Source organism: Budorcas taxicolor, chromosome 4 (genome assembly GCF_023091745.1).
Source record: "Budorcas taxicolor isolate Tak-1 chromosome 4, Takin1.1, whole genome shotgun sequence".
Taxonomy (NCBI): Eukaryota; Metazoa; Chordata; class Mammalia; order Artiodactyla; family Bovidae; genus Budorcas; species Budorcas taxicolor.
This window is the reverse complement of record NC_068913.1, coordinates 12,518,076-12,544,400: the sequence shown is the minus strand read 5'-3', so window position 1 is coordinate 12,544,400 and position 26,325 is coordinate 12,518,076. Positions and strand designations below refer to the sequence as shown.

Genomic DNA, 26,325 nt, shown 5'->3' with positions numbered 1-26,325 from the left:
AAGTAAAACAAAGATAAAACTAATCTCTATATATCAGAAATAAGGAATTAGACAATCAAATTTTAAAAGACACTTTTCAAAAAACCAAATACCTGGGAATAAACCAAATAAAGAATAAACAATACAAAACAGAGCCAAAATAAAGAAGACCACTACATAGAGGTATATACCATATAAACAGACTAAAATCTTTAATACAACTGATGCCAATACTCACAAAAATGATATCCTAAAATAACTGATATCTTATTAATATTAAGCCAGTGGGCTTTTTAAGGGAGGAATTGCAAGCTGCTTCTAAAATTTATGTGGAAACTCAAAGGTCCAAGACTAGTCAAGCAAACCCCAAAGAACAATGCCGTAAGATACACTAAAAACAGGCTGACTTACTATAAAGTTACAGCAGTAAGGCAGTGTGGCACTTATTATAAGAACACATTAACAGGTCAACAGAACAGAATAAAAACAAAGGGTAAAAGCCTTAAATATTTGACAAAGAAGATATTCAATTGGCCAATGAACATATAAATATGCACTCTTTCAGGCATTCAGGAAATGCATATTAAAACTACAAAAAGACTACACCAAATGACTAGAATGGCTAAAAATATTTTTAAAAAATTAAAAACAATGTCAACAAATGTTGGCAAGAATGCAGAATAAAACACTCAACTCAGTGCTGGAGAAGGGAAAAGTGATACCCCCTCTCTGGAACCATTAATACCTCCTGAAACTCAACATACACTTACTCCAGGTGTATCTATCAGAAGTGCATACACAATCCTCACAACATTATTTGTAACAGGCAAAAACTTGAAGCAGCTCAACTGTCTATGAAAAATTAAAGGGATATATTTATTTATGTGATAAAATACTATAGCAATGAAAATGTGTCACCTGAATCTCAAAAACATAATACAAAAGATGTCAGTTTAAAAAATACATACTGCATGATTCCATTTACATAAAGTTCAAAACAGGCAAAAACAACATTAGTGACAGAAATCAGAACAGTGGTTACCCTGGTAATATAATGACTGGAATGAGGCATGAAGGAAGTTTCTAGGGTTTCTAGTTCTGTTTTTATTTCTGGGAAGTAATTACACAACTATGTTCCCTTTGTAAAAATGTACTGAGTTATACATTTAGGGTATGTGACTGACTCTGATTTTTTTTCCCCTTTAATCCTCCAGCGTTAAGTGTTAGTTGCTCAGTCGTGCTCAACTCTTTGCAATCCTATGGGCTGTAGCCTGCCAGGCTCCTCTGTCCATGGGATTTTAAAGGCAAGAATACTGAAGTGGGTTGCAACTTCCTTCTCCAAGGGATCTTCTGACCCCAGGGATTGAATGGGATCTCCCGCACTGCAGGCTGACTCTACTGTCTCAGCCATCAGGGAAGCCCTAATTCTCAAGAGGTCAATTTAAAAACAACTGATATTCTTTGAATTATAACACCTCATTACTAAAAAATATCTGCTGTTATCTAAAAAAGTAAATACAATTTTAGAGAAAACGTTTTGACAAAAGGGATTAAGGTAAAAGTAAAATAAAATAGTAAGAACAAGAGAAAGATGCAGTTTCACAGCAAAATTATACAAGGGTTTTTTTGTTTGTTTTTTTTTCCTTACAACCGTCATCTGATTATCTATGTGATTCTCAAAGTCCTAGCAGCCAAAACAAATAGGGAAGGCCACAGTACACAACTCGGTGTCCAGAATATCAAAACAAACCGGCAATTTAAGAGAAAGAGCAAAAACAAAGAGACAAAACTCACTTTTGCTGGCATTAAATTCAGAGAGACAACTTTGCCAGTCTTGATAAAGAGAACAGCAATATTTTATCTCCTAAGGCACAACACCCTCAGCAACTGCCTTATAGAATATACAATATGATTCATGGTTTCCCTTAGAGAGCCTTTTAATGCAAACTGAGAAGATAACAACAAAGTGGTTTGATAGAGAGAAAGATATAGATATATACAAATGCAAAGCAATCTGTCAGGAAAGCGAAACTAATAATAATACAAATACCCAGTTTTGAAGGTCTCAAAGATAAACACTCAAACCCGTGGGGGAATTAGACCATTTTCAACAAATTCTATGTACCATAAGCATGCTTTTAATTAAGGTTGAGAATGGAAGATTATACTCTCAAGTAAAAACTGAAATGAACAAGCCTTCATCATTTGACAATCAACAGTGTAGGAACCTGGAGAAGCGAATGGCTACCCACTGCAGTATTCTTGCCTGGAGAGCCCCATGGACAGAGGAGCCTGGAGGGCTACCGTCCACGGGGTTACAAAATCGGACACAACTGAGCACCTCAACAAAGAAGACAACAGTCCTTGCACCTGACCATTTCCTGCCATCGTCTGGCAGCTTCATATGTATGTTACCCTCCCTGGTCCCTAACGACAGCTGAGTTTGCAGTTCCTAAGTGAAGCAGAAATAAAAATCGTATTAATCCACTGCTTCAACACCTTTGGTGACTCCCCATGACACCAAGAATAAAGCCCTAAATTAGCATGGCACGTAAGACTCTTCATAATTGACAGAAAATTAAATTCCCATTCACTTTTCAGTGCCTCTGCAGTTGATCCTTTTTCCAGTGCCTCTACAGCTGATCCTTGAACAACAGGGATTTGAATTGCACTGGTCGACTTATAAGCGGACGTTTTTCAATAGTAAATCCCACGGTACTTCCTGATCCTCGGTTGAATCTGTAGATGCGGAATCACCTATTCAGAGGTCCAAGTAGGTAAGTTATATGTGGATTTTCGAATGGACCAAGGGTGAGCACCACTAACCCCTAGGTTGTTCAAGGGTTAACTATATTTTAGTCAGATGGACGAGGTGCAGTTCCCCAAACTCCAGGCTTTTCCACTCTCTGCTCTTGCATATAATGTTCACAACAGCTAGAAAGTACATTCCCCTTTTCTCATTCCCAAATGTCTTTTTTTCTGGGAAGTCTCTCTCTCCTGTTTCCTTAAGTTACACAATGCTGTGTTTACAGTACCCTGAATTAGAGTGAAGAAGTATCTGTGACTATTTATCAGAGCAGACTGTGGCTTACTCCCCAGGGATTCCCCAGGACTAAATTCACTGCCTGACTCAGAGCAGGAAATAAACATCTGCTGAGTCAAATTTGCAATTCAGACAAAAAACAGCAAACTTCAACCATCATTCCTTGAGCCCCCATATTCTACTTCAATTTAAAAAAAAGAAAGGAGAACATTTTAGAAGAATAAGAGTCAGACAGGACTCTGGGTCTACAGGGGTCTTAATAAAGGAAAAATAAATAAATAAGAGCGAGAGAGAGAAGCAGAGACGTTGTTTCTACTCTTCTATCCCACAGCGCTCAGAAGTTCACTAAGGCTGAAGACACAGACATGGAGAAGGCAAGAACACTCAGAATAATAAGTATCAGAATTCGTAAACATATTCTTTCAGGGAATATTGAGTTTGGAGAAAAAAGGAATATATCTAAACTAATTCAGAGGTGACAGTAACAACTTCTTCAGCTTCTCAATGGAAAAAAATGGGCTTCAGAGTTTATTCACAATATTATAATAAATCTAGGTGCTTTTATTCCTTCTATTATTTATGGTTAAAACGGTTTCGTAGCCTATATATCAAGAGTGAATGCAAGCATGGTAATGTATATGGTAGGCAGAAATTTTTAATATAAAATCTATAAATCAACCATTTTGGTTTTATTAAAAATGCTTTCAAGAGGGAAGGGATGTATGTATAGGTATGGCTGATTCTTGTTGCTGTATGGCAGAAACCAACACAACATCGTAAAGCAATTATCCTCCAATTAAAAATAAAATTTTAAAAATGCTTTCAAAATCTACAACTGTAGTTTGATAACAGTTGGCTACTAATTAAAGATATACACATAAAAATAAGATTAAGGAGTGGACATATTAAATGTGGTCTTTAAAGAAATCCTCAGCCATCATTTAGAAACATGAATTTCAGTTATTTGGGTCAGTTAATCAGAGTATGTAAAAAGGACCTAGTCATGAACATTTGGATAAATAAAAGCTATATTATGGTCAAAAAAATTACTAGTTGTAAGATGAAAGACTAAAAGCTATTAAAAGCTATTTGCAAGTGAGTGGAATGACTCAAACAACTTGGAGGGCATTTTTATAATCACTACAGAAAATATTAAAAATAACATTCATAAATAATTAACTTTCCTTTTAAGTAGCTGCTCTGGGACACAAACTCACAAAATGTGTCCTAGAAAACAGGAATTTGATTGTATGGAAAGACAAGATGGTATGGAGGTAATCAGCCTCTTAATGATCTTTCCCTGGTTTCTTATTAAGCCAGGTGATTTAAGACAAGTCTCTTAATAACTCTGGGCACCAGTTTCCTATACAGAAGTGGGCTGGATCTAAAGGGCTGCTTCAAGCTCTAAAGTTTCTAGATTTTATTATATGCTGAACACCAGCTAACCAATTAGCACATCTTTGTATATGATTCATCAGAATGCTAAAACCTCTGGAACACACGTAAGTAAAATTTATCCTTCCAAATTTATATTGTGTGCCCACGGCCCGCAGAAACTCCAGTCTGTTTAGATCAGAGGTATTATATAATTCCAAGGATTTCAATCTACTCACTGCTGCCGAGTTTTATCAACAGACCTGAGAGAAAACATGATTTTCAAACACACTGAAGCTAAACAAACAACCTTGAGGTTCCATCAAGTATCACAGGATCCTTCAAACCACAAAAACAAACAAACAAAAAAAAAACTGTAAAAGAACTCCAAGATCACTTTGAATCAACTGAGATCTCTGTCCACGCTGTTCACAAATCCCAGACCTAACTCACAATACAACCATTCACCACATAGAAAGTTCAGAGTTCATTATTAAGGACACTAAAAGTGTTCAAAACATTTCCAAACTCTATGAATTATAATTCCAGAACAGAAGCCAGGCTCAGGAGTCAAATCTAGCCAAGAAGCTATGTTTCTAAAAAAAGTTTTACTGAAACACAGGCACATGCATTTGTTTACATATTGTCTAATGCCACTTTTGGTCTTCAAGGGCAGAGCTGAATAACTGCAAACAAGACCTTATGGTCTGCAAATTTTAAAATATTTATTATCTGGTCCTTTAAACACAAAGGCCCTCTGGCAGCCCTGTGCTACAGTTTGGCAGAAGACCTTTTAGTTGGCCAACTGATCAAAGTTAAGACAGGAATATTTATGTGCACTGAGTATTTTAGGGCTTCGCTGGTGCCTCAGATAGTAAAGAATCTGCCTGTAGTGTGGGAGGACCCAGGTTCGATCCCTGGGTCAGGAAGACCCCCTGGAGAAGGGAATGGCTACCCACTGCAGTACTCTTGCCTGGAGAATCCCAAAGACAGAGGAACCTGGTGGGCTACAGTCCATGGGGTCACAAAGAGTCAGACACAAGAGAAGTGACATGGGCTCATAATATTTCAACCAAAACTGTATACAGTATACTTCACGCACACACTTCTGACTTAGAGCCAAGGTTTTTTCATTTGACAGCAGTTTTAACCTCTGAGTCTCATATGAACCAGATCACAAATAAACTGACAGCAATTTCAAGTTTCAGATTCTCAAAATTGAAGCAGGAACCTAAAAACAAATGCAAAAGAACCTGAATGCCAAATCACAGTGATCTTATATCCCCTAGTTTTTTATGAGTTGTCTCGCCTACAAAAGATTCAAAAGGAAATTTATTTTTAACAATAAGTTGTATTTTTCCAATGCATCCAACTCACTTTCAAAAAGTTGTTTCATCTCATTAGTTTATTTACTCAAGCAATATACAGACAGTAACAAACACAACAGGCAGAAATAGGTTTAGGAAAAACACAGTTAACTCTAGTCAGAATATACTTCAGAGATTGGAGCAAAATAATATAAATTGGCCTACTGGCCATGAGCTTCCACTGCACATAACAGCTATTACATTGGTAGATGGCCTGCCATAGTTGCGGTAAGAACAACAAGATGTGTATCCCAAAAGATATGAATTTAAATCTTGCCTTTGCCACTCATTTTACAGAGCATCAATGTCCTCATCTACAAAAGAGAAAACACTACCACCTAAGGAATATTTTGTTAACGCTAAATAGGAAAAAATAAGGAACATTATTTTTAAATAAAAGATGTTTAAATATCTTTAAAAGATAAAAGATAAGTACAGTGCTTGATATATATTAAAGTCCAAAATTTTTCAAAAATTATATCATCATTATCACTATTATCATGATTCAGGTTTTTTTTTTTTAACTCCCAAAGCTTTTACTTATTTTACTCAATTTTTTTTTTTAATTTTTATTTTTACTTTATTTTACTTTACAATACTGTATTGGTTTTGCCATACATTGACATGAATCCATCATGGGTGTACCGGTTTTAAACACTGAAGACTAAAGCTTTAGTGAGGAGGCCTTATTAAAATCTAATTTAGAATTACTGTATTGTCAGTGCTGCCTTGGATAATGGTGCCAAGCTCCTACTCCCACTCCTATAAATGTCAGGATCCCCCATTCCCATGGGGGTATGGGCAGTGAGCCACTCACAGCCGGAGCATCTCTGATGGCTTCTGTTTCTGTATTCTGTGCTCTTAACTGGCATATCACCCCACAGTCCTGCCTGTTAACTGCCTGCTTCACCAACTCCTACAGAACAAGTACATTTCACAACCTCTTGGTATAACAAGCAAACATAGCATCTCATGTAGTTAAGTACTAAATAAATACTTCATTCTTGTCTCATCATCTAAGAGTAAAGAATCTAAGACAGGACTTTTCTAGACCGGTGAAATTTTAGATCAAGTGAAAAAAAAAAGAAAAGTCCTTAAAATTTCTAAAAGAAAGACATCATTTCTTTGGTAAAATGAGAAGGAGAGTAGTATCTGACTCTGTCCTTCGAAACAGGAGGCTGGAATAGACAGCTAAGCAATGCCTTCCATTTTTTAAGGAAAAAAAATAATTTTTCTTTCTATCATTTGTCATTCAGTTGCTAAGCTGTGTCTGCCTCTTTGCTTGGACTGCAGCGCATCAGCCTTCCTTGTCCATCACCAACTCCTGGAGTTTGCTCAAGCTCATGTCCATTGAGTCGGTGATGCCATCCAACCATCTCATCCTCTGATGCCCCCTTTCCCTCCTGCATGAATGGGCTAAATTAAGGTCATTTCAAAATATGAAAATTTACCCCCTAAGTATCCTGTATTAAAAAAATTTTCCAAGAGGTAACTAACAACACACAACAAAGAAATGCACAAAAATGGAATATTACAAAGATGACAGAAGCTGAGTAGGACCTACAAAAGTGAAAAATGTTCAACAGAAACAGAAAAACACTATGGATTTGGATTTTCATTTAGAGACAAAGGATTATTTTTCCTTTTTCATACATCCAACCACTCAGTTCTGCAGATAATAATATTTAAATATCCATAATATAGTAAAATGACTTCTATTAATTTTTTAGAAGTAACCTATTAGAAAAAAACAGAGATTTAATTCTAGTTGTGAAAAGAATATAAATGTTCTAAACTTGACCAAGTAGAAATAACAGTTTCACTAACAAAACCTGGAAGATGGAGAAGTGAAAAGAAGTAAAAGGAAGTACACCACATGCCTATCTCTTATTGCTTTTTATTAAGGGGAGTAAATAGAGTTATCGAGAACTATCTACATCGATAAATCAGGAAAAGGTTATTATAATGTAATCTTTTAAATTACAATGAAATCTGGTAGGATGAAAATTAAGCTGTAAAAAATGGTTTACTCTAGGGAGTAGGAAAGGGAAGGATGGGTGGGCAGAAAGAAAAAGTTTCACCTTTTAAGACCATTTTGTTCAAGTGTCATGTTTTATGTAGATTTCACTTTACATTAATTTTAAATGGCACTGCCTGGAGGAGGAAGGCAGAGGAGAACAAGATAAAAGGTAAGAAAAGAGGTGGTGTCAGAATAGCATGGTGCCAATAACAGCCCAAGCAGCAGGGACTCCAGACCTACACGTGAGTCTAGCTGAACAGATCGGGTGATCCTGCAGAAACACTCACTGTTCATCACTCCGGGTGAGGCTCCTGGGTTCCCCTCGCCCGAGGGTAAAGAAAGAGCGAGCAGACACTGCTTGCTAAGATGGAATCAAGGGCCTCAGGAGAAGAACAGTGCCTAGCACTGCTGCTGTTTGTTGTTAGGTTGCTACGTCATGTCTGCCTCTACGCGACCCCATGGACTATAGCCCGCCAGGCTCCTCTCTCCATGGGATTTCTCAGGCACGATACTGGGGTGGGTTGCCAACATTTCCTTCTCCAGTGGATCCTCCTGATCCACGGAATCAAACCCAAGTCTCCTGCTTGGCAGGTGGATTCTTTACCACTGAGACACCTAGGGAGACAAAGTACTGCTGTCCTTGTACCTAAAGGCTATACTCATTATTCAATGATTTAAGGGTCTACAACCTACAATTTTCTTTCAACTGCTAAGATCATCATCTGAGGGGGAAGAAAAGGACATTTTAAGATTATCAGAAATTAAATACAGCTGTCTACGTTAAAATGCAGTACTCAAAACTAGTTCAGGTGGTGCATGAACTTTTTGGTGCATAATCTAGCATGCTCCAAGGTTCATTCAGGCAGTTTCTTTCAAAGGGAATTTTAAAAAGCAATAAAGAAGTTTTGACTTTTAGTAACTTTTCATGAAACTAATCTAGATAAATTTCAAGTGATAAAGAAATCAAATGCTTTATTCACTTCACGATAAACACACTCTGATTCCTATTCCTGATCAATCCTAACCATATAACTCTGTCATGCTGAAACAAACCACATTAAGCAAGATACCAAATTACTTGGTACTTCATGTATTAAACTACACAGTCATGTAACCTGAATTTATTAGGTATACAGTCAGTGCCTTTTTATGCAGAAGCAAAGTTGTAAATTCTTTTTCTACTTTCAGAATCATAAGAATTCACCCTCACTTGTTCCATGTAATCTACTCCTAAGGCCACAGAGTCTCTGCCTTCTATCAAATATTTTATTTCCAATAAAGGAGCAATGTGATTAGGAAAGAAGAGAGGAACATATAATCTACTAAGGAAAAATTAAGTGTATGAATAGACGCACTGTACAGATGAATTTGCCTGCAACATAAAAACAAAAACACCAAATATTACCTGATAATTCCAAAACACTTGGAATTGTGGAATGGTTCTCTTAAAGGACACTGCTAAGAAAAGTATTTCTTGACTCTCTAATCATTAATAGGAATACAAAATAAATTTAAATGTTGAAGAAAATGAGTGTGAATTCAGTTGGAAATTAATTACTATTCTATGATTACCAGAGTGTCAAATGATTTTTCACTTTTGAATCACTCAGATCTAAGCAAAAGATTAAATTTTGCCTTTGGCTAAATTCACAGCTCCAGGTAAATGGAAAGAACATTTAAAGTGCTGGTGAATTACGTCTGAACCAGTGAGAGAGCTCAAGAACAGGTTCAACATTGACTGTATTCATAAGGCCAGAGGAAAAAGAGAAAAATGAAGAAAATGCAGAGACATTACTTTGCTGACTAAGGTCTATCTAGTCAAGGCTATGGTTTTTCCAGTGGTCATGTATGGATGTGAGAGTTGGACTGTGAAGAAGGCTGAGCGCCAAAGAATTGATGCTTTTGAACTGTGGTGTTGGAGAAGACTCTTGAGAGTCCCTTGGACTGCAAGGACATCCAACCAGTCCATTCTGAAGGAGATCAGCCCTGAGATTTCTTTAGAAGGAATGATGCTAAAGCTGAAACTCCAATACTCTGGCCACCTCATGCGAAGAGTTGACTCACTGGAAAAGACTCTGATGCTGGGAGGGATTGCGGGCAGGAGGAGAAGGGGACGACCGAGAATGAGATGGCTGGATGGCATCATGGACTCGATGGACGTGAGTCTGAGTAAACTCCGGGAGTAGGTGATGGACAGGGAGGCCTGGCGTGCTGCGATTCATGGGGTCGCAAAGAGTCGGACACGACTGAGTGAACTGAACTGAACTGAACTGAACTGAAGAAAATGCATAGAATAAGAAAGGCCCATCTAATTAATAAACACAAACTTAAAAGGAAATTATTAATAGAATAAAATTCCTTTCATTTTTGGGGACTCAATCTCTCCCAGATATCAATTAACTCTATAGCTATACCCCAAATCGTATGATCTACAAGAAATGAAGAAGCTTAGGTTCTCCCAATTAGGAGCAAATGGGTGACCTAAGAGGTGAAGATTCGAGAAGGGGACTGGGTTAGGCAGGACAAGGGAACACCGCTGTGTGTGGAAGAGAAGAATCGTTGCTGGAGGGCCTGTCATCACCACCAAGCAATTCATTGTCACTAAATTGCCAAGTTAAAAACACAATTCTAACAAATTTCCAGGAAACCTAAGGTAAAAAGCCCACTACAATGAATTCCTTAGGACATTTCAGTGTGTCTGTGCATCTGTTTTTATCTAATTCCAGAATATGCCAACCTTTTCCTATTACTGCCTGCATGACTCAGACATGTAAACACAGCATGACCCTTGCATTCTGTACATCTAAAATAAAACGATGATCAACATATCATCATCACAGATTTTTCCATTTCAAAACTTTTCACCAGGTGAGATAACTGTAGTCACACCTCCTCCACACATCGCTATATACCTAAAAGTGAAAAAGTGCTTAGAGGCTACCTCGTGCCTGAAAAAAAACCCAAATAAGGGTTTCTTTCAAAAACATTTTTTATAGCTAACTCTCATCAAGTAAGATACTTCCTTTAACAAAGCTAAAGTAAACACTGCAATTGATGGAAAAAATAAAGCATCAACATGTCATCTCAGTTTCTTGCCACCAGATGTCCACATTCATTCTTTCCTATCATAAAAGAACAGTGGACCTTTTCAAAGTCAATCTCTTCTGTAATCCCTACAAAGCCTTATTAGGACGGTCTCTCTTCTTTTCAATCTCTCACTCTTTCCCACTGATTTTCAAACACTCAGGTTTCTCCCTCTCAATTCCACATCTTTCCTCTTTATAACATTTCCTCATCCTGTACTGACTCAGACGGTACAGCATCTGCCTACAGTGCGGGAGACCCGGGTTCGACCCCTGGGTTGGGAAGATCCCCTGGAGAAGGAAATGCCAACCCAGTCCAGTTCTATTGCCTGGAATATCCCACCGACGGAGGATCCTGGTAGGCTACAGTCCATGGGGTCACAGAGTCGGACACAACTGAGCGACTTCACTTTCACTTTCATACTCCAACAAAATCTGTCCCCAACAAGGTCAACTCTGATTTCTTTGTTGCTATAAATACAATAGATAATTTCAGTCCTCATTTTGCCTGACATCTCTGCAACCAAGAACTTCATCACAATACCCATAATCTCATATCCACAACCCCGCATCCTCTCATTTAGCTAAACCCTCCTGCACCTCCTTCAGATCTTCCTTAGTCTTGACTCCTCAGGAGAATTAGATCCCAATGCTTCCACCATATGCTCAACTTCCTTTTCTCTCAAGCCCCATCTTACTTGTGCCTACCTCAATCCAAGTCCATCTTGAAGACCAAGGATTATACTGATTATGTGATTCATCACTATACAACCAATTCCAAAACAAAGCACCTGGCATATAATAAGCATCCAATAGATTTATAGCTGCCTGAATTATTTTAAGCCAACCAGAAAGAAACTTAGAATATGAAATTCTAACAGACATATCATCACGAAATGAAGCAAATGGTTGTTATGCTTCTTCGGGAGCCAGAAGGCCCTGCTAGAAATGGTTCAAGTATATTTACATACTAGACCTAATACTTTATTCATCCAACCTAATAAATATAAATGACATAATCAAGTTTCTAACAGTAACAGTTAATCACTGTCAAAATGGAAAAAATCCAAATATCACTGGTGCTACTCAACTATGTGTTTCCTAATCAAAGAAAAAGTATGTTGCTTCAAAATGCATAATCCTAGAGAAACAAAAACCGTAAAAAATATCATCTCTAGGGGGAAATATCCAGTTACTCCATACCCAGTAGAGATCTACGTGTGAGTATATTAAAAAAAATAAAATAAATCCAAAGCTGTACTCTCTCTATCACAATCCTTTCATCTTTTCAGTTACAAGGAATCAACACCTAGAACATCAGGGCATCCTGCTCGCTGACAGCTGGAATCTCCATACATGAGAGACTAACAGGCTACATTCTGTTAGTCATACATTAGGTTAGTATGAAGCTAATTTGAAACTGGGCTTGCCTGGAAACCTCGCTATTTTCCTTAGACTGTATGTTTATTTTCGATGGTTTCAGAGGAATGACAGAAATTACACATGAGGATTAGAGCCCACCCCTACCCCTGTGAGGTACTGTCACAGCTAATGCAAAAGCTTCATTCTAAACAGATCAAAATCCATTTAAAAAGTGAGCCCTCAGAGCAGAAGATACAGCAGCTATTTTCAGACAGCACATTTCACGAACAAACAGAAGATGTAATACATTAACAAAGAGGAGATATAAAACGTTAATTACATAATCACTTAAGCATTCCAAAGACGACAATTACATAAGCAATCACATCGCTTTTAAATTTTCCAAAAGAATTCTTATCATGATGAGCCAACAGTTGAACCATCTGGATCTGAAAAACAAACTGTGACAACACTCTCAATATTTATAAGCTGGGCAAAGTTAAGGAGGAAGAATTCCCAAGAGGTGCAATGAAGACAGGAACAGATGAATTTATTCTCTACTACTGCATAAAAATGAAATCAGTAAGACTGGAAAAAATATGAAAAGAATAGTTACAATGATGTCACAGGAAACAGGATTCAAAAGTATCTATCTGATCTTTCAAACCTTAAGAATTGTTATTTTACTGTGCAAGTGAAAAGTGAAAGGGAAGTCGCTCAGTCATGTCTGACTCTTTTTGACCCCATGAACTGTAGCCTACCAGGCTCCTCTGTCCATGGGATTTTCCAGGCAAGAGTACCAGAGTGGGTTACCATTTCCTTCTCCAGGAGATCTTCCTGACCCAGGGATTGAACCCAGGTCTCCCGCAATGTAGGTAGATGCTTTACCATCTGCACCATCAAGGAAGTCCTATTTTACTGTACTGTCCATTTATAAACAAGAAAGCTAAACTAGGATACAGCACTTAGTAATTTTCAATGTTTATTAACACTGTATATTACACAACTCCTATATTAAAACTGATGGCAGAGTCAGCTTTAAAAATTTGATGTTAGCTTACCTTATGCAACTGTAATGTTTAAAAGTGCTGGCAGCTTTCTGACATTCCAGGCACAGCTGAATAGCTCCTGGATAGTCTTCCTCCTGGAGAGAGCAACAACAGAAGTCATTAGGACAGAAACATTTTTCTTAAAAGACTCTGAAAAGGGGCTTCCCTGGTGGCCCAGTGGTTAAGACTCCGCCTTGCAATGCAGGGGACCCAGGTTATATCCTTGGTCCGGGAAGATCCACATACGCTGGGCAACTAAGCCCATGCACCACAGCTACTGAACCTGTTCTCTAGGGGCCCTGAGCCACAACTACTGAGCCCACAGTACTAACGCCAGCGCCTAGAACCTGTGCTCCGCAACGAGAGAAGCCAAGGCCGTGAGAAGCCTGTGCGCCCCAACTAGAAAGTAGCCCCACCTGTCACAACTAGAGAAAGCCCACGCACAACAATGAAGACCCAGTGCAGGCAAAAACAACAATCATTTTTAAAAGCCTCTGAAAAGGATAAACCTCGGTTCACACTCTATCTAAAAGTTACACTACCAGAAAGCTTTAATTCTTCTCAAAGATTATAATACCAACAACAGATAAATAGTAAAATATGGCAAAGCAACTAGCTCCAGACCTAAAATGTAGCATGGAAAAAAATACGTTATGCCCATAAATACACAGTAATAGCCCTCTGAGACCATGACATGCGAGTAAAGCCTACACAGAAGTATAAGCTGCTTCAGAGAGAAGGAGTTCTTTAACTGTTAACATATCTTCTTTCAGTCGTGCTTATATAAAAAATGTTCCTATTTTATTCTACTTGCAATCAACATTCAACAGTTTTACCATCAATGAATCCATAAATATTCTTAAATACATTTGGAAAATAAAGTGAAATATTCATTAATGGCCTCAGGATATTTTTAACACCTGAACAGAGTAATTTACTGCCAAATTAATTTTTCATATGGATTTCTTAAACCATAGTTTAGTGGTAATAGTTTAAAAGTAATACAGTGATTAAACAGAAAACCATTACAAAAAAAATGTTCCTTAAGTTCATATCTAAATTCAACAAAGGCAATTCAAACCATAGGGGATGCTGAGATCATGACAAAGTACCTATCTAAAGGTGCTTGAGAATTATGGGGAAACACACGTAACACATTAGGCCTTGGTGAACCTTGTAACAGAAGTATATAAAAATGCTAAGAAAGCCATTGAAGAGAAAACAGAAGGCTCACTCAGAAAATCAGTATACATATGAGGGCTTCCCTAGCGGTCCAGTGGATAGGAATCTGCCTGCCAATGCAGGGGACACAGGTTCAGTCCCTGGTCTGGGACGGGCAGGGCAGCAAAGCCTGCGCGCTTGCATGCCACAACTACCAAAGGCCACGCATCTAGAGACCGTGCCCGGCAACAAGAGAAGTCACCACAACGAAGAGTAGCTGCCGTCTGCCGTAACTAGGGAAAGCCCTCGTGCAGCAACAAAGACCCAGCACAGCCAAAAGTCTTTAAAATTAGTAATTAAAAATATATATGTATATATATGAGACACCAAAATAACTAATACATGCCTTCTTCCTCAAATTACTACTTTATGTTACATGCAAAAGGTAATTTCATTGCTATTTGGGCCCAGATATAATGGAAACATACTGAAATTAACATTCCTACATTGCTTACACACTGAACATTCCCCCCAATAAATTTTTCTGAATGAAGTCTATCATGTCAATAGAAAAAGATGCACAAGAGTAGAAACAGTGGTCCTTTACTGTCTAAAAATGCTCTTTACACCATACACCAATGTGAGAAAAATGCACATCTGAGTTTTTTTCACAATAATTCTCTAATATTATGAGGAGCACCAAACTTCCAAGCCTTGTAAACTTACCTCCAGCATTTCACTTAAGCGGACATCTGTTCTTTGCTGAAAAATAACAGAAATGCAAAGGTAAAACCTGTTTCAACCATAAAATTAAGTTTTAATTTTTAAAAAGGAACTGGTATATACCAATGTTTTTATCGTTCTCAGAGATTTCAGAAGTCCAATCAGCAACTGACGTTTCCTCTGATTTGCAAGGAGGCCTAAACTAGCTTGAGTAAAACCTTCCTTTGCAATATTCAAGTGTCTGTAAAAGTGAGCAATAAATAGTTCAGTTTTTCTAGAATAAGAACACTATACACACAGAACAATTAGGCAGTTAATGAGACAGTATCCTGGACTGCTCTTAAAAATGGGGATTGTGAGTCCTCTGACCGATTGAACAGATTGACCGATCTGTTCAATAGCTCAAAATAAACCAGCATTACCAGAGTGGTAGGTGGTCTGCTACCAAACTTCAAACTGTTACTAATTCATCACAAGAAAAGTACAGAAATTGAGAGCAACCATTTAGAAACATGTAGAGCAAAAGTTGACGAAACAATTTTATGCTTGATGACTCTAACCAAAAAAATTTTAAACACACAGAGCAAAAGTTGACATGGTAATTTTATGCTTAATGAATCTGATAATAGAAAAAATGAAACTGTATTTTATATGTGTTTGTCTTTTTTTTTAATTTATTCTAGCAATTTGTTTTTATTGCATTTTATAAAAACAACAATCTGTAACATGTTGAAAATTAAAGAAAAAAAAAAAAGGCTGGTCCTTCACCAAAGACAGTTTTAGAAGCACTGATTTAAGCTATACAAAAACACTAATATTTGGGGACTTTCCTGGCAGTCCAGTGGTTAAAAACTTCACCTTCCAAAGCAGGGGGTGTAGGTTTGATCCCTGGTCAGGGAACTAAAATCCCATATACCTCAGGGCCAAAAAACCAGAACATAAACAACAGAAGCAACATTGTAACAAATTTGATAAAAACTTTTAAAATGGCCCACATTAAAAAAAAAAAAAAAAACTAGTATTTTTAATCCCTAACTAGATTTTAAAACATTTCCCACACACCTTCTTAGGGCAGTTTATAGATCATTATGTAGGTTCAGTTAATGAATGGCATTCTAGAAACCACAATCATAATTTTAAAACTCAATTTTCCAAGACAGTTTCTCTTAAATCTTATTTAGCTTAAAGAACAAAGCATCATCAAACACAATACCTCCTCCCATTGGTGCAGATAACAGCAGCTAACTGAAGACCTGTTTGTAATGAAGTAACTCTTTCAAGTTCCTATGGAAAGACGAGGTATAGGTTACTGTGCAAGGCACTTTATTTTTCTTTCTTATTGATATGGTTCTCTAACAAAAACTTTAGTGGGTTTCAAAAGAAGCCTGCTTGATAAGCAAAGTAACAACAAAGATACCTGAACTTGTACAATGCTGGTATATTTTTCATAAAAATCACTTTAGATAACTACTTTGAATTGATTTTCATCATGGCATGTCACAAAATATTTAGGCAGGATTGCTTGTAAGGAAATCTAGACCCACCCTCTTTTAGATGGGCATAAATAAATACTAATGATATATTCGTTTAAATGTTTCTATCCAAGAGAACTTCATAAGACAATAATAAATACGGCAAACGTGACTTGTTTGCTAAGATGCTTTTACAGTGAATGGCTTCGTTTGAACACAGATATCTCAGTGCATTCTGAAGTCTCTGCTTTTTTGATGAAAAGGCAGATTCAAAGAGACAGTTCCAATTTTATCATATTTTAAAGGCAGAATGACCCATCACTGTTGATGATCTGAGTTACAAAACACACAGAAGCAATTTTCCTTGGCTGTTCTCCAGTTAGGAAAACCAAACAGACCAGAGTTAGATATAAAAACTCTTTCACTTCTCATAGTTTGGTGAATTCCCCACATGGGAGAAAAAAAACATATACAAATACAACCCAAATACAGTTAATATGTTGCTATAAACTACAGACAAAAGAATATTTCAAATTCCAAGCATAAGTCACTCAAACATTTTTAATATTTTACTTTAAAAATAACAAATATTATCCTACCTTGACATAAGCAGGCTGTTTTTCAAGGATTAAATCTGCTACTTTTTTAGAGACCTGGAAGAACATGCAATCAAACAAAGGAAATAAAAGACAAAGCCTCATGCTTCCTATTACATTTGACATTTAAAGTTTTAGCAAGAACATTCAACAGGGCTTCTCAATCACTCCTACAGCAGATTCTGGCATGCTATGGCCACACACGTCTCTGGCCATGAGTTTAGTAAAAGAGGTACAGCACGTAGCACAATACTTGGTCCTTAATAGAAACTCAATAAACGGTCATTATTACTGTTAATAACATGAGTATCATTATTTGATTTCACTAACATATGCAAAAGTCTATCCGTCTTTAAGGGTACCAGATTTGCTTTCAAAAGACAGACTTCGTAAGATAAAAAAAGGTTAAACTATTCAATTTATGGAAATACTATCTGGGAAACAGAAAATATCCTTGTCCCCTTTAAACTGTTTGCAGTGCACAAGAAGACAAACAGCAATCTGGTCCGCTACTTCTGAAAAACCGAAAATGTGCTTTTTGGAGTGCTACGAAGGTAACGAAGGTTTCTTGGTCAGTTTCATGAATAACGAGAGTGTATGCAATGTCAAACTCTAATGATCGGGAACACAAGTTTCTTATTTCACAATCACAGGGGCCTCTGCAGCACTGCACTGCAGGGGTCCCATAACCAGCAATGACCATGACCACGCGGAGGGGCACAGAAGGCAGTTAGTGACCATCTGCTCAAGAAACACAATCGTATCCCCTGCCCCAATGCGGCTGAGGACAAACCACTCACTACACACGCATTCAACTGCTACATTCATTCTTTCAGGTTTCCTTAATCTGCTCTGAATTCGTGCACATCTGTTTAGACAGGAACTTGTAGAGATGTACACAGACAGAAACCCACTTAATCTCACCAAATCATTTTCTGAGTCATTCGTTCATGCATTTGTGTGCGTTCATTGCTCTTTTTGTTACAGGTTTTTCCATTTTTCTTGTTTTAAATAGACCATATTGCTATTGTCAGCTTCCACGGCACCAGGCAGTGTGCTGAGTGCTTTTCTTGCATTACCTCAATTAGTAATTAGGACAATCTACTGAAATGGGTGACACGTTTCCTTATTTTCCAGGGGGTGTAATCTTAGACACAGTAATAATTGACCTGCAGTAAGCTGCAAGGTCACGGTTCAAGGCCAGGTGGATCAAATTCCAAAGGCCCCTGTGCTACATGGCCCTTGTGGTGGGATTCATTCCCAAAAGAATACTACCACATGAGTTACAAAGAGGGGGGAGTACACATTAAAACACGCTGAGACCAAAAGGCAAAAGGTGCCACCATCCACTGAACTCAAAGTCTCCATAACAGCAACATGCTTTCACTACACAACCCTCTGCTGCTGAGGGCCCTTCCCCACGCTACTGCTACCAGCCTCTAGGAGACCCCAGCACCCACTGAGGCCTCTGGATATAACACAAAAGATATGGAAGTATATCTTCCTTTATTTGTCTCATGTATTATTAAAGATCATATCTTAAATTAAAATGGCTGAACATATTACTGCTTTCAGTATTAAAAAATTAACAAGACTACTTACTACCATTATTTAATCTCCTACAGTACAGTCTGGGTTTTATAAAAGGAATTCAGCCTAACACAAAGAAAACAGAAAATCACAGAATTTTACATCATTAGGTAAAATGCAGGCCTAGCCCACTAATTCACAAATGACACAAGAGATTTAGCAAGGCAAAGTGACTTGCCCAATGTCACACGATTAATAGTGAAAGCAGTTCAGACTTTCTGAATCTTAACTCTGTATTCTCTTTGGACCTTTCGACTAGAAGTGGGAACCTCTACTCTGATATAATAACATTCTATCTATCATAAAACTGTGGGTTAAAAAAAAAACTATGGATAGGAAAGTCACACACCATGTGACAAGGAGCAATCTAAGCGGGTACTTAGTAATTTGAAAAAAATAAATTCAAAATTCTTTCATCATGTTCAGGATTCCAGAGAAAGAACACCAAGTTCTAGAAGCAAATCTATCAAAGTAATATGAAGGGAACTGAATAGTAAATTTGAATACATATAAATGTATCATCTGAGTCAAAGTCATGTCAAATAATAAGATTTGTTTAAAACGTTAGTGTATTAGTGAAACCATAAAATCTGTAAACATTACACCTCTCTGTTGTGTTTCCTTTACAGTTTTGCCAGAAATGTGTTTTTTACTTACTGCAGCTTGCTGTTGTTTCAATTTGTCTCTGTACTCCTCTAATTCTTGCAAACTGAGAACAGGAGGGAGCTTCTAAAAGGAAAAATCCATAAATAAAGAGTGAAAAAAAATCAATAGTTTCACTTCCCTGCACACCTAAGTGAGGAATTACAATCTGCACATACAAAACAGTGTCACACCCCACTCCTCCCATCCTCCTAACCTCCGCACTAGACCGCAGACACCAGCCTGTATCTGTGGTACTAACCCTTTGGGGTTCAAGCTCCACCCTCCCTCTGCTATCTCCACTGCCACCATCTCCAACCTCCTGGGAATCCCACTCCTGTGTGGACTCCTGGCCCCTAAGCTGGGAAACTCTGCTTCCAATGCCTGTAACAGGAGAATGTGAGAAAGTTCCTAATTCCCCACTCTACCAGCCACTAGTATCTCCCTCTTCATCCACGAGAGAACTCAAAACCTACTTCCCGTCTGAAATACTATGAATGGAAATTAATCCCTACATGTGTAGTGTGATAGTGATGGTTACTTGAAGACAGATTATACATACTCCGGAGAATAGTGTGAAAGTGAAAGTGCAGTCGCTCAGCTGTGTCTGACTCTTTGCAGCTCCATGGACTGCAGCCCGCCAGGCTCCTCTGTCCATGGGATTCTCCAGGCCAGAATACTGGAGTGGGTTGCCATTCCCTTCTCCAGGGGATCTTTCTGACCCAATGATCGAACCCAGGTCTCCCACATTCCAGGCAGATTCTTTACCATCTGAGCCACCAGGGAAGCCCAGAGGACAGTGTGGGAACTAACAAAAATGCATGCCGTGGTGAAGATGGGGAAATACCAGGTTAGACCTCCAGTCTCAGTCAACTGGTGATGAAACTTCCAAATAAGCTGGGTACTAACTCTAGGTACTACATATGAAGCATGCATGCATACAGCATTTGGTTTCACCTAAAACCCAAATTTTACTATTCTTTTTTTTAATTCTTATAGATTTAAAATGCCAAAGTTATAAACATTATGGCACAGGGTATTTATCCAACTGAATAATGATGTAAATATACTTTCATGATTAAAAGTCTCAGAGCTTTCCTAAACATATTTAGCCAGCGTAAAATAAGACAGAGGCAGTACACTAACATAATTGTGTGCTGAGAGTTAAAAATGAAAAATACAAAAATGTTTCTTGGGCCAATATCCTATAGCTGCACTTAACCTTACATTTAAAAAAATAATCTCATCTTTTTGTGACAATGTTGAAAGTTCATTTAATCACAATGTGGTTATCACAGATCAGTCCTAGTATCAAAAATAAATTCAATGATCCTGAAAACCATTCATATTTCACTCAAAAATTTAAATCACTGAACAAAATTGGCTTTAGATAGGTTTTAATGAATTTTTTTTACCTCCAGTTCATATTTAACAATATCAAATGAATCTGTAGAAAAATACACTTGTTCAATGCTATTAATTAGTTCTTGTTCAGCTTGAGGGTCACTAGGTTGTTCTCGAAGTTCTCGGAATTCCTCCTTCAAGGGAAAACAAAACAAAAAAATTATAGCACTTGTAGTTGCTATAATTCTATCTGCACAGAAATAAATAATCGTCTGTCTTGAGCCTGACAAATCTCCTGGGAAACACTGACCAAGGAGACAAACTGACAGGAAACAAGAAGAAAGTTTGTGTAAAGTTAGGAAAAAGTCAAACACTAAGAACCACCCATCTGAAGGGTTAATGCGGCCACAATAGGGAAAGTGGAGATGTGCTGCTTGCAAACAGGATATTCTGCCAAGGAGATGGACACAGCCTTGAGATTAATGGTCCCTTGCAATAAGGGAACATTCCCTTCTTGTGATAAGGGCTCTGGACAGACTCTGCAGTAGGCCGGAATTTCACTCCCTTTTACTGTACAATAACATTTGTGCACATGCGCTGTACTGAACAAGTTTGGTCATACAGTCTGGAATTCTGCCCAGAGGGGATGTATATAAATAAACCGCGAGCTCGCTGGCGCAGTAGTTCTTATCCCTCTGGCCAGAGTGGTGTCCTGTCTGTCTGTTGTGTGTCTTGTATGTTCTGTGTCATTTCACTCGTAGTAACCAACACCATCTATTGGAGGAAAATACTAGCCAGCTTGAAGATTCGGATTTTATTTTCAATTCCTGGTGTATCAACTAGTAGTTGAGAAAATTCAGATGCTAAACAAAAAGAAAAAAAGGTGACTACCTAGTGTCTATCATTTATATACACACAGTTTCTTCATCTCAAGTGTGTTACTCGCTCAGTCGTGTCCAACTCTTTGTGACCCCATGAAGCCCCACCTGGCTCCTCTGTCCACGGATTTCTCCAGGCAAGAATACTGGAGTGGGTAGCCATTCCCCTTTCCAGGGGATCTTCCCGACCCAGGGACTGAACTCAGGTCGCTGGCACTGCAGGCAGATTCTTTACTATCTGAGCCTCCAGGGAAGCCCTCTCACAACAGATAACCAGATAACATTTCAATGGCTTTCAGGTCACAATCAGTATTGGAACCCTGAACAGATTTTCTGCTGAAAATCTCACCGCTTGGCTAAGAAAAACTTGTTCCACAAAAGGTTCACAAGGGACTTCCCTAGTGGTCCAGAGGTAAACAATCTGCCTTTCAAGGCAGAGGACTCAGGTTCAACCCCTGGTTGGAGAACTAAGATCCCATATACCAAGGGTGGGGCAACTGAGCCCAGGCCTGCAGGTCGCAATGCAAGATCCTGAGTGTCACAACTAAGACCCAATACAGCCAAAAACAAATAGGTAAAAAAAGAAAAAAAAACCGGTTCACAAGGTTCCTTCTGTACTCCCATGGGGCTTCCTTCAAAGTGTACTGATACTATAATTAATGAACCGATTATGAACCTAAAGCTCTGACAAACTGCTTGCTTTCTAAAGATACATTATGGGCCTTCTATGGATATGCAACCATAAAGAGCTTAACAGACAAGTCCTTATCCTATGCAAGTTCACTGCATAATTGGATAAAACTTCAGTTAACTAGGAAATTTCAATAATACAGATACCACTCTCTGCCACATTAATTAATCAAAACATTGTTACAGACATATAATTTAATCATTTGGCTTTATTCAAATTGATCTAAAAGATTTAAGTACACAAAAAGAAATCCATATTTAAAATCATTTTACAATCAAAATAATATTTGACAAAAACTCTTAATGAATCACTACTAATTAAACATACAAAAATTATATGGTTAATTTGAGGACCAAAGTTTCCAAGAAGAGACACTCTAGATTATTTTATTGCAGGGCATAGTTTTCATTTCTAGAAAAGAAAAAAAGGAAGAGCCTAGCTTATATATCTTTAAGATTTTAATTTATATCTTAAATTTATACAATTACTATAAAGTTATTTCCTCTCAGTAGATCCAAGCTAAAAGAAGATATCAGAGCAATAAACCTGAAACTTAAGATAATAGTTAACTGTTCACATTTAAAATTCTGATAAATTGAAAAGAGAAGGTAAAATCATAAAAACTAAACCTGCAGAATTAAAAGTGCATGAAAAAGAAAACGCTTCTTCAGTACCAAAACTCAACTTATAAAAATACACTTATCAAAAAAATGAAAAGGTTAAAGATACCGCCATCACTGACTTTGCTGCGATTAGATACAACCAGTGCAGTAAGAAGTCCAGCATGGTAACAGCGGGAGCTGTATCCTGGTAGGGGGTTATCTACAGCACACTCAGTTGTGCAGCACCTTGGACAACGGCACAGAAGAGTTTCAGCAGACTTGTGTTAAACCCACGCTATTTGCGGAAGGGTTCCAACTAGTTAACATATCCACAGGCCACCTCCCTGAATACTGTGGAAATCTGAATTGACAGTGAGACATGAAATAGAAAAAGAGATCAGAAACTCCTGGCACTCTCCCTCCCTAAAGGTGCACAGGCATTTGAAATAACCAGCTTCAGATACCGCAAGCTGAGGGAAGGAATAAAGCCCAAGCGAGGGTATGCCTCCCTAGGAATTCCACAGCACCACTGGCAAATAAATGTACTTGGGACTATTCACACAGCAAAAAAACTGAAGATTACAAAAGTTTCTAAGAATGAAAACGCTCAGATGTGAAACAAGTTGGAAATTCAAATAGACTGCGGTGAATGAGCAGTGTCATCTCAAAATGTGTATATGGCATTAACTCCATGCTGAGGTTCTCCCTATATGTACCACCTATTGACTAATCTAAAGGGAAAGACACAGGTTTTAGCTGCAACTTGGCTATTAACCTTAATTAATATCAACTTAGTCTCCTCATGCCTAATTTTTTTTCCACCTGTAAAGGACATACACACACACTCCAAATGACAGTGAAACAAATATCCAAAGTTATTAAGAATGTCAGAGGGAAAACATGATTTATAAGTATCTCACAAATGCTCATTTCACAAAGGTGATGTATCTGTAAAAAAAAAAAAAATGCACAGTCTATGTATGTATATAAAAGGTCAAATGCCATTCCTTCGTAGAACACTAAGCAATTATATCACTGAGAGCAGACGGACTCAAAATAATTTCAAAGAAGTGACATGTAACTCTTAAACACTGGACTAAGTAACCTGGAAGGGAGGGAGAGAGAAAAATCAGGAAAGGCAGAAAAAGAAACACAGCACACATAGCAGAATTCAGCCAAAACAAATGCCTGGCACCATGTCCCTGTAAAACACCCTCTCCTTTCAGGGGCTCCTGTTTGAACACGCATGTCTGGACTCAGTCAGAACACGCTCCGTGCTGCCTGGAATCACGATCACCACGTTCCCTTTAATCCCGCTGCACTGTCTGTAAGACTCAGCCACTACCCAATCACTCTCGAAACGTCTCATTGCTATCAGTGCCAGCGGCCCCATCAGATTACACACTTCTTGAGGACGGAGGCTTTTCTTTATTCTCCATCATTTGCTCCCAAGTGCCAAGGCACACTGTAGATAAAAATCATGGATCAAACTAAAACTAATTTACACAGTGAATTGTATATTTAAAAAAAAAAAAGGGAATATAAGAACAAAGGGGAAAGAAGAGACTGTATCTTCTTGTTTTGATAGTCAAAATTATCCACAAACTCCTAAGGAAAGGCTTCTTTCTTCTAAATAGAAGTAACAATAAATGTAAAATGATTGTAGGAATATTTTATGCATATAAAGTAGAAAAATAAAAGAAACAGCTAGACGGTATATTCTTAAAACAATCACTCCATAATTTTACCATTATGTAAACTGGTTTCCTAGGATTGGAAATGTACAAAAGTATTAATTCTTCACCTAAAACAGAACCAGTTTTGCAAGCCAATATCTATGTATGCGGCAAAACTTCACATAAACAAAATAAACAAAAGATTCCGTACAAGTTTAAAGGTATAATCAGGGGAGTAGAATAACAAACGAAACTCCTTAAGCCAAAATTAAAATATGTAATGTTCTTAAAAGTTACAAGAAGATTAGATGCCTTAACTATGGTTGGTAATAAAATATCTTAGTCTTGTCGACTGCTATTAAGGGTACAGTTTCTTAAAGAATTTTTATAGTAAAGTTTATGATACACAGTAACTAATAAACACATATTATTGTTAATAATAGTGGTAGGAATGCTCTGCAAACTTCGAAAATCCAAAAATCAGCAACTACAAACCACCCATCAAACATGTCACAACTTGCCTACTAAGGGCGGGTAATCATCTACGCCTCAAATAAGTACACGAAGGTCACCCCAGAATTAAAGCCGGAGAAAAGCCACAATGGATGAGCTTGATTGTAAAGGACATAGAGACGAAAATGCAAATGTCAAAAGAGAACAAATCAAACCTCTCTCCCACATTATCCTTAGGAAATAACCTGCCTACTAGCAAAGCTCCATTATCTCTTATTTCCCAGTCAAGTCACATATTCCAATTTTAGAACTTTTTAAATTAAAGTCCCACTATGTAAAAATCCTCTGTGCTAGGTCATAAGGAAACAAAGATGAGTAAAATATAGCTCTTTGCTCAGATAGCTGCTGAAGTAATAGATGAATAAATGATGATGCGAGGCAGAACAAAAAGGAAATACAAACAAAACGAAGGGCATTAAAGGATTGTGAGCTACCATCTCAAGGAAGTGGTGGCATTTACAGAACATGAGAAAAGGTAAAATTTCAAATATTAGAGATTGGGGGAATAAGGGTAAAAAAATAAAGAGAAGCAGAAGTAAAAGCAGTGGAGTGGAAAAGCATACAACAGGTTAAGTAACAGCAGATGACTTCCCGCAGGGCAGAAAAATGTCATGGGGGAGAGACTATGTGGACACCAAAAGCCAAGAAAATGGAACAGCTGTGCTGCTGTTAAAATCCAACACGCTGTTTTATCAACTAGGGCCATATTCTTCCTTTACTAAAAATATCTTAACACATTACCACGGTGCCAGATGCTATACCCAAAAACAAGCATAAACATTCAACATTTTCTTAACATAATACACCAAGCAGGAATATTTTGGGAAAGTGGTAGATAACGAAGAAGTCACTCAGTGTTTTAGAGGCTGTCTTTTCCAGCAGTCATAGTACACCATAAGGTTGTATATAATATATACTACCTAGCCTATTCTTCTATTCTGATCGTCTCTGGGATAAAGCTACATGAACATATTAATACATATAAAAATGCATATTGCAAATGTAACTTTTTGAAAAAGAAAGAAAATCAGAATAGAAATTTAAGTCAACATCTTTGATCTTAGCCAAGCCATGTTTCCTCTCAACATTACAACAAAAGGTTATATGAGAACTGGGGATTCAAGTCTATAAAACAATTGGAGCCCTCAAGTGTAAAGGTG

The 26,325-nt window shown here is 37.7% G+C and overlaps 1 protein-coding gene across 1 annotated transcript in view; it reads right to left on the bottom strand.

Moving 5' to 3' along the window:
- The window catches only part of VPS50 (VPS50 subunit of EARP/GARPII complex), a 136,782-nt gene that overhangs the window by 92,602 nt on the left and 17,855 nt on the right, over positions 1-26,325 (bottom strand). Inside the window, exons 3-9 of the mRNA XM_052638565.1 lie at positions 20,877-20,999; positions 19,477-19,548; positions 17,233-17,286; positions 16,375-16,445; positions 15,285-15,402; positions 15,165-15,200; positions 13,290-13,372 (exon numbers count right to left, since the gene is read on the bottom strand). Coding sequence (XP_052494525.1) covers positions 13,290-13,372; positions 15,165-15,200; positions 15,285-15,402; positions 16,375-16,445; positions 17,233-17,286; positions 19,477-19,548; positions 20,877-20,999 — 557 coding nt within the window. The remainder of the gene's footprint in view (positions 1-13,289; positions 13,373-15,164; positions 15,201-15,284; positions 15,403-16,374; positions 16,446-17,232; positions 17,287-19,476; positions 19,549-20,876; positions 21,000-26,325) is intronic.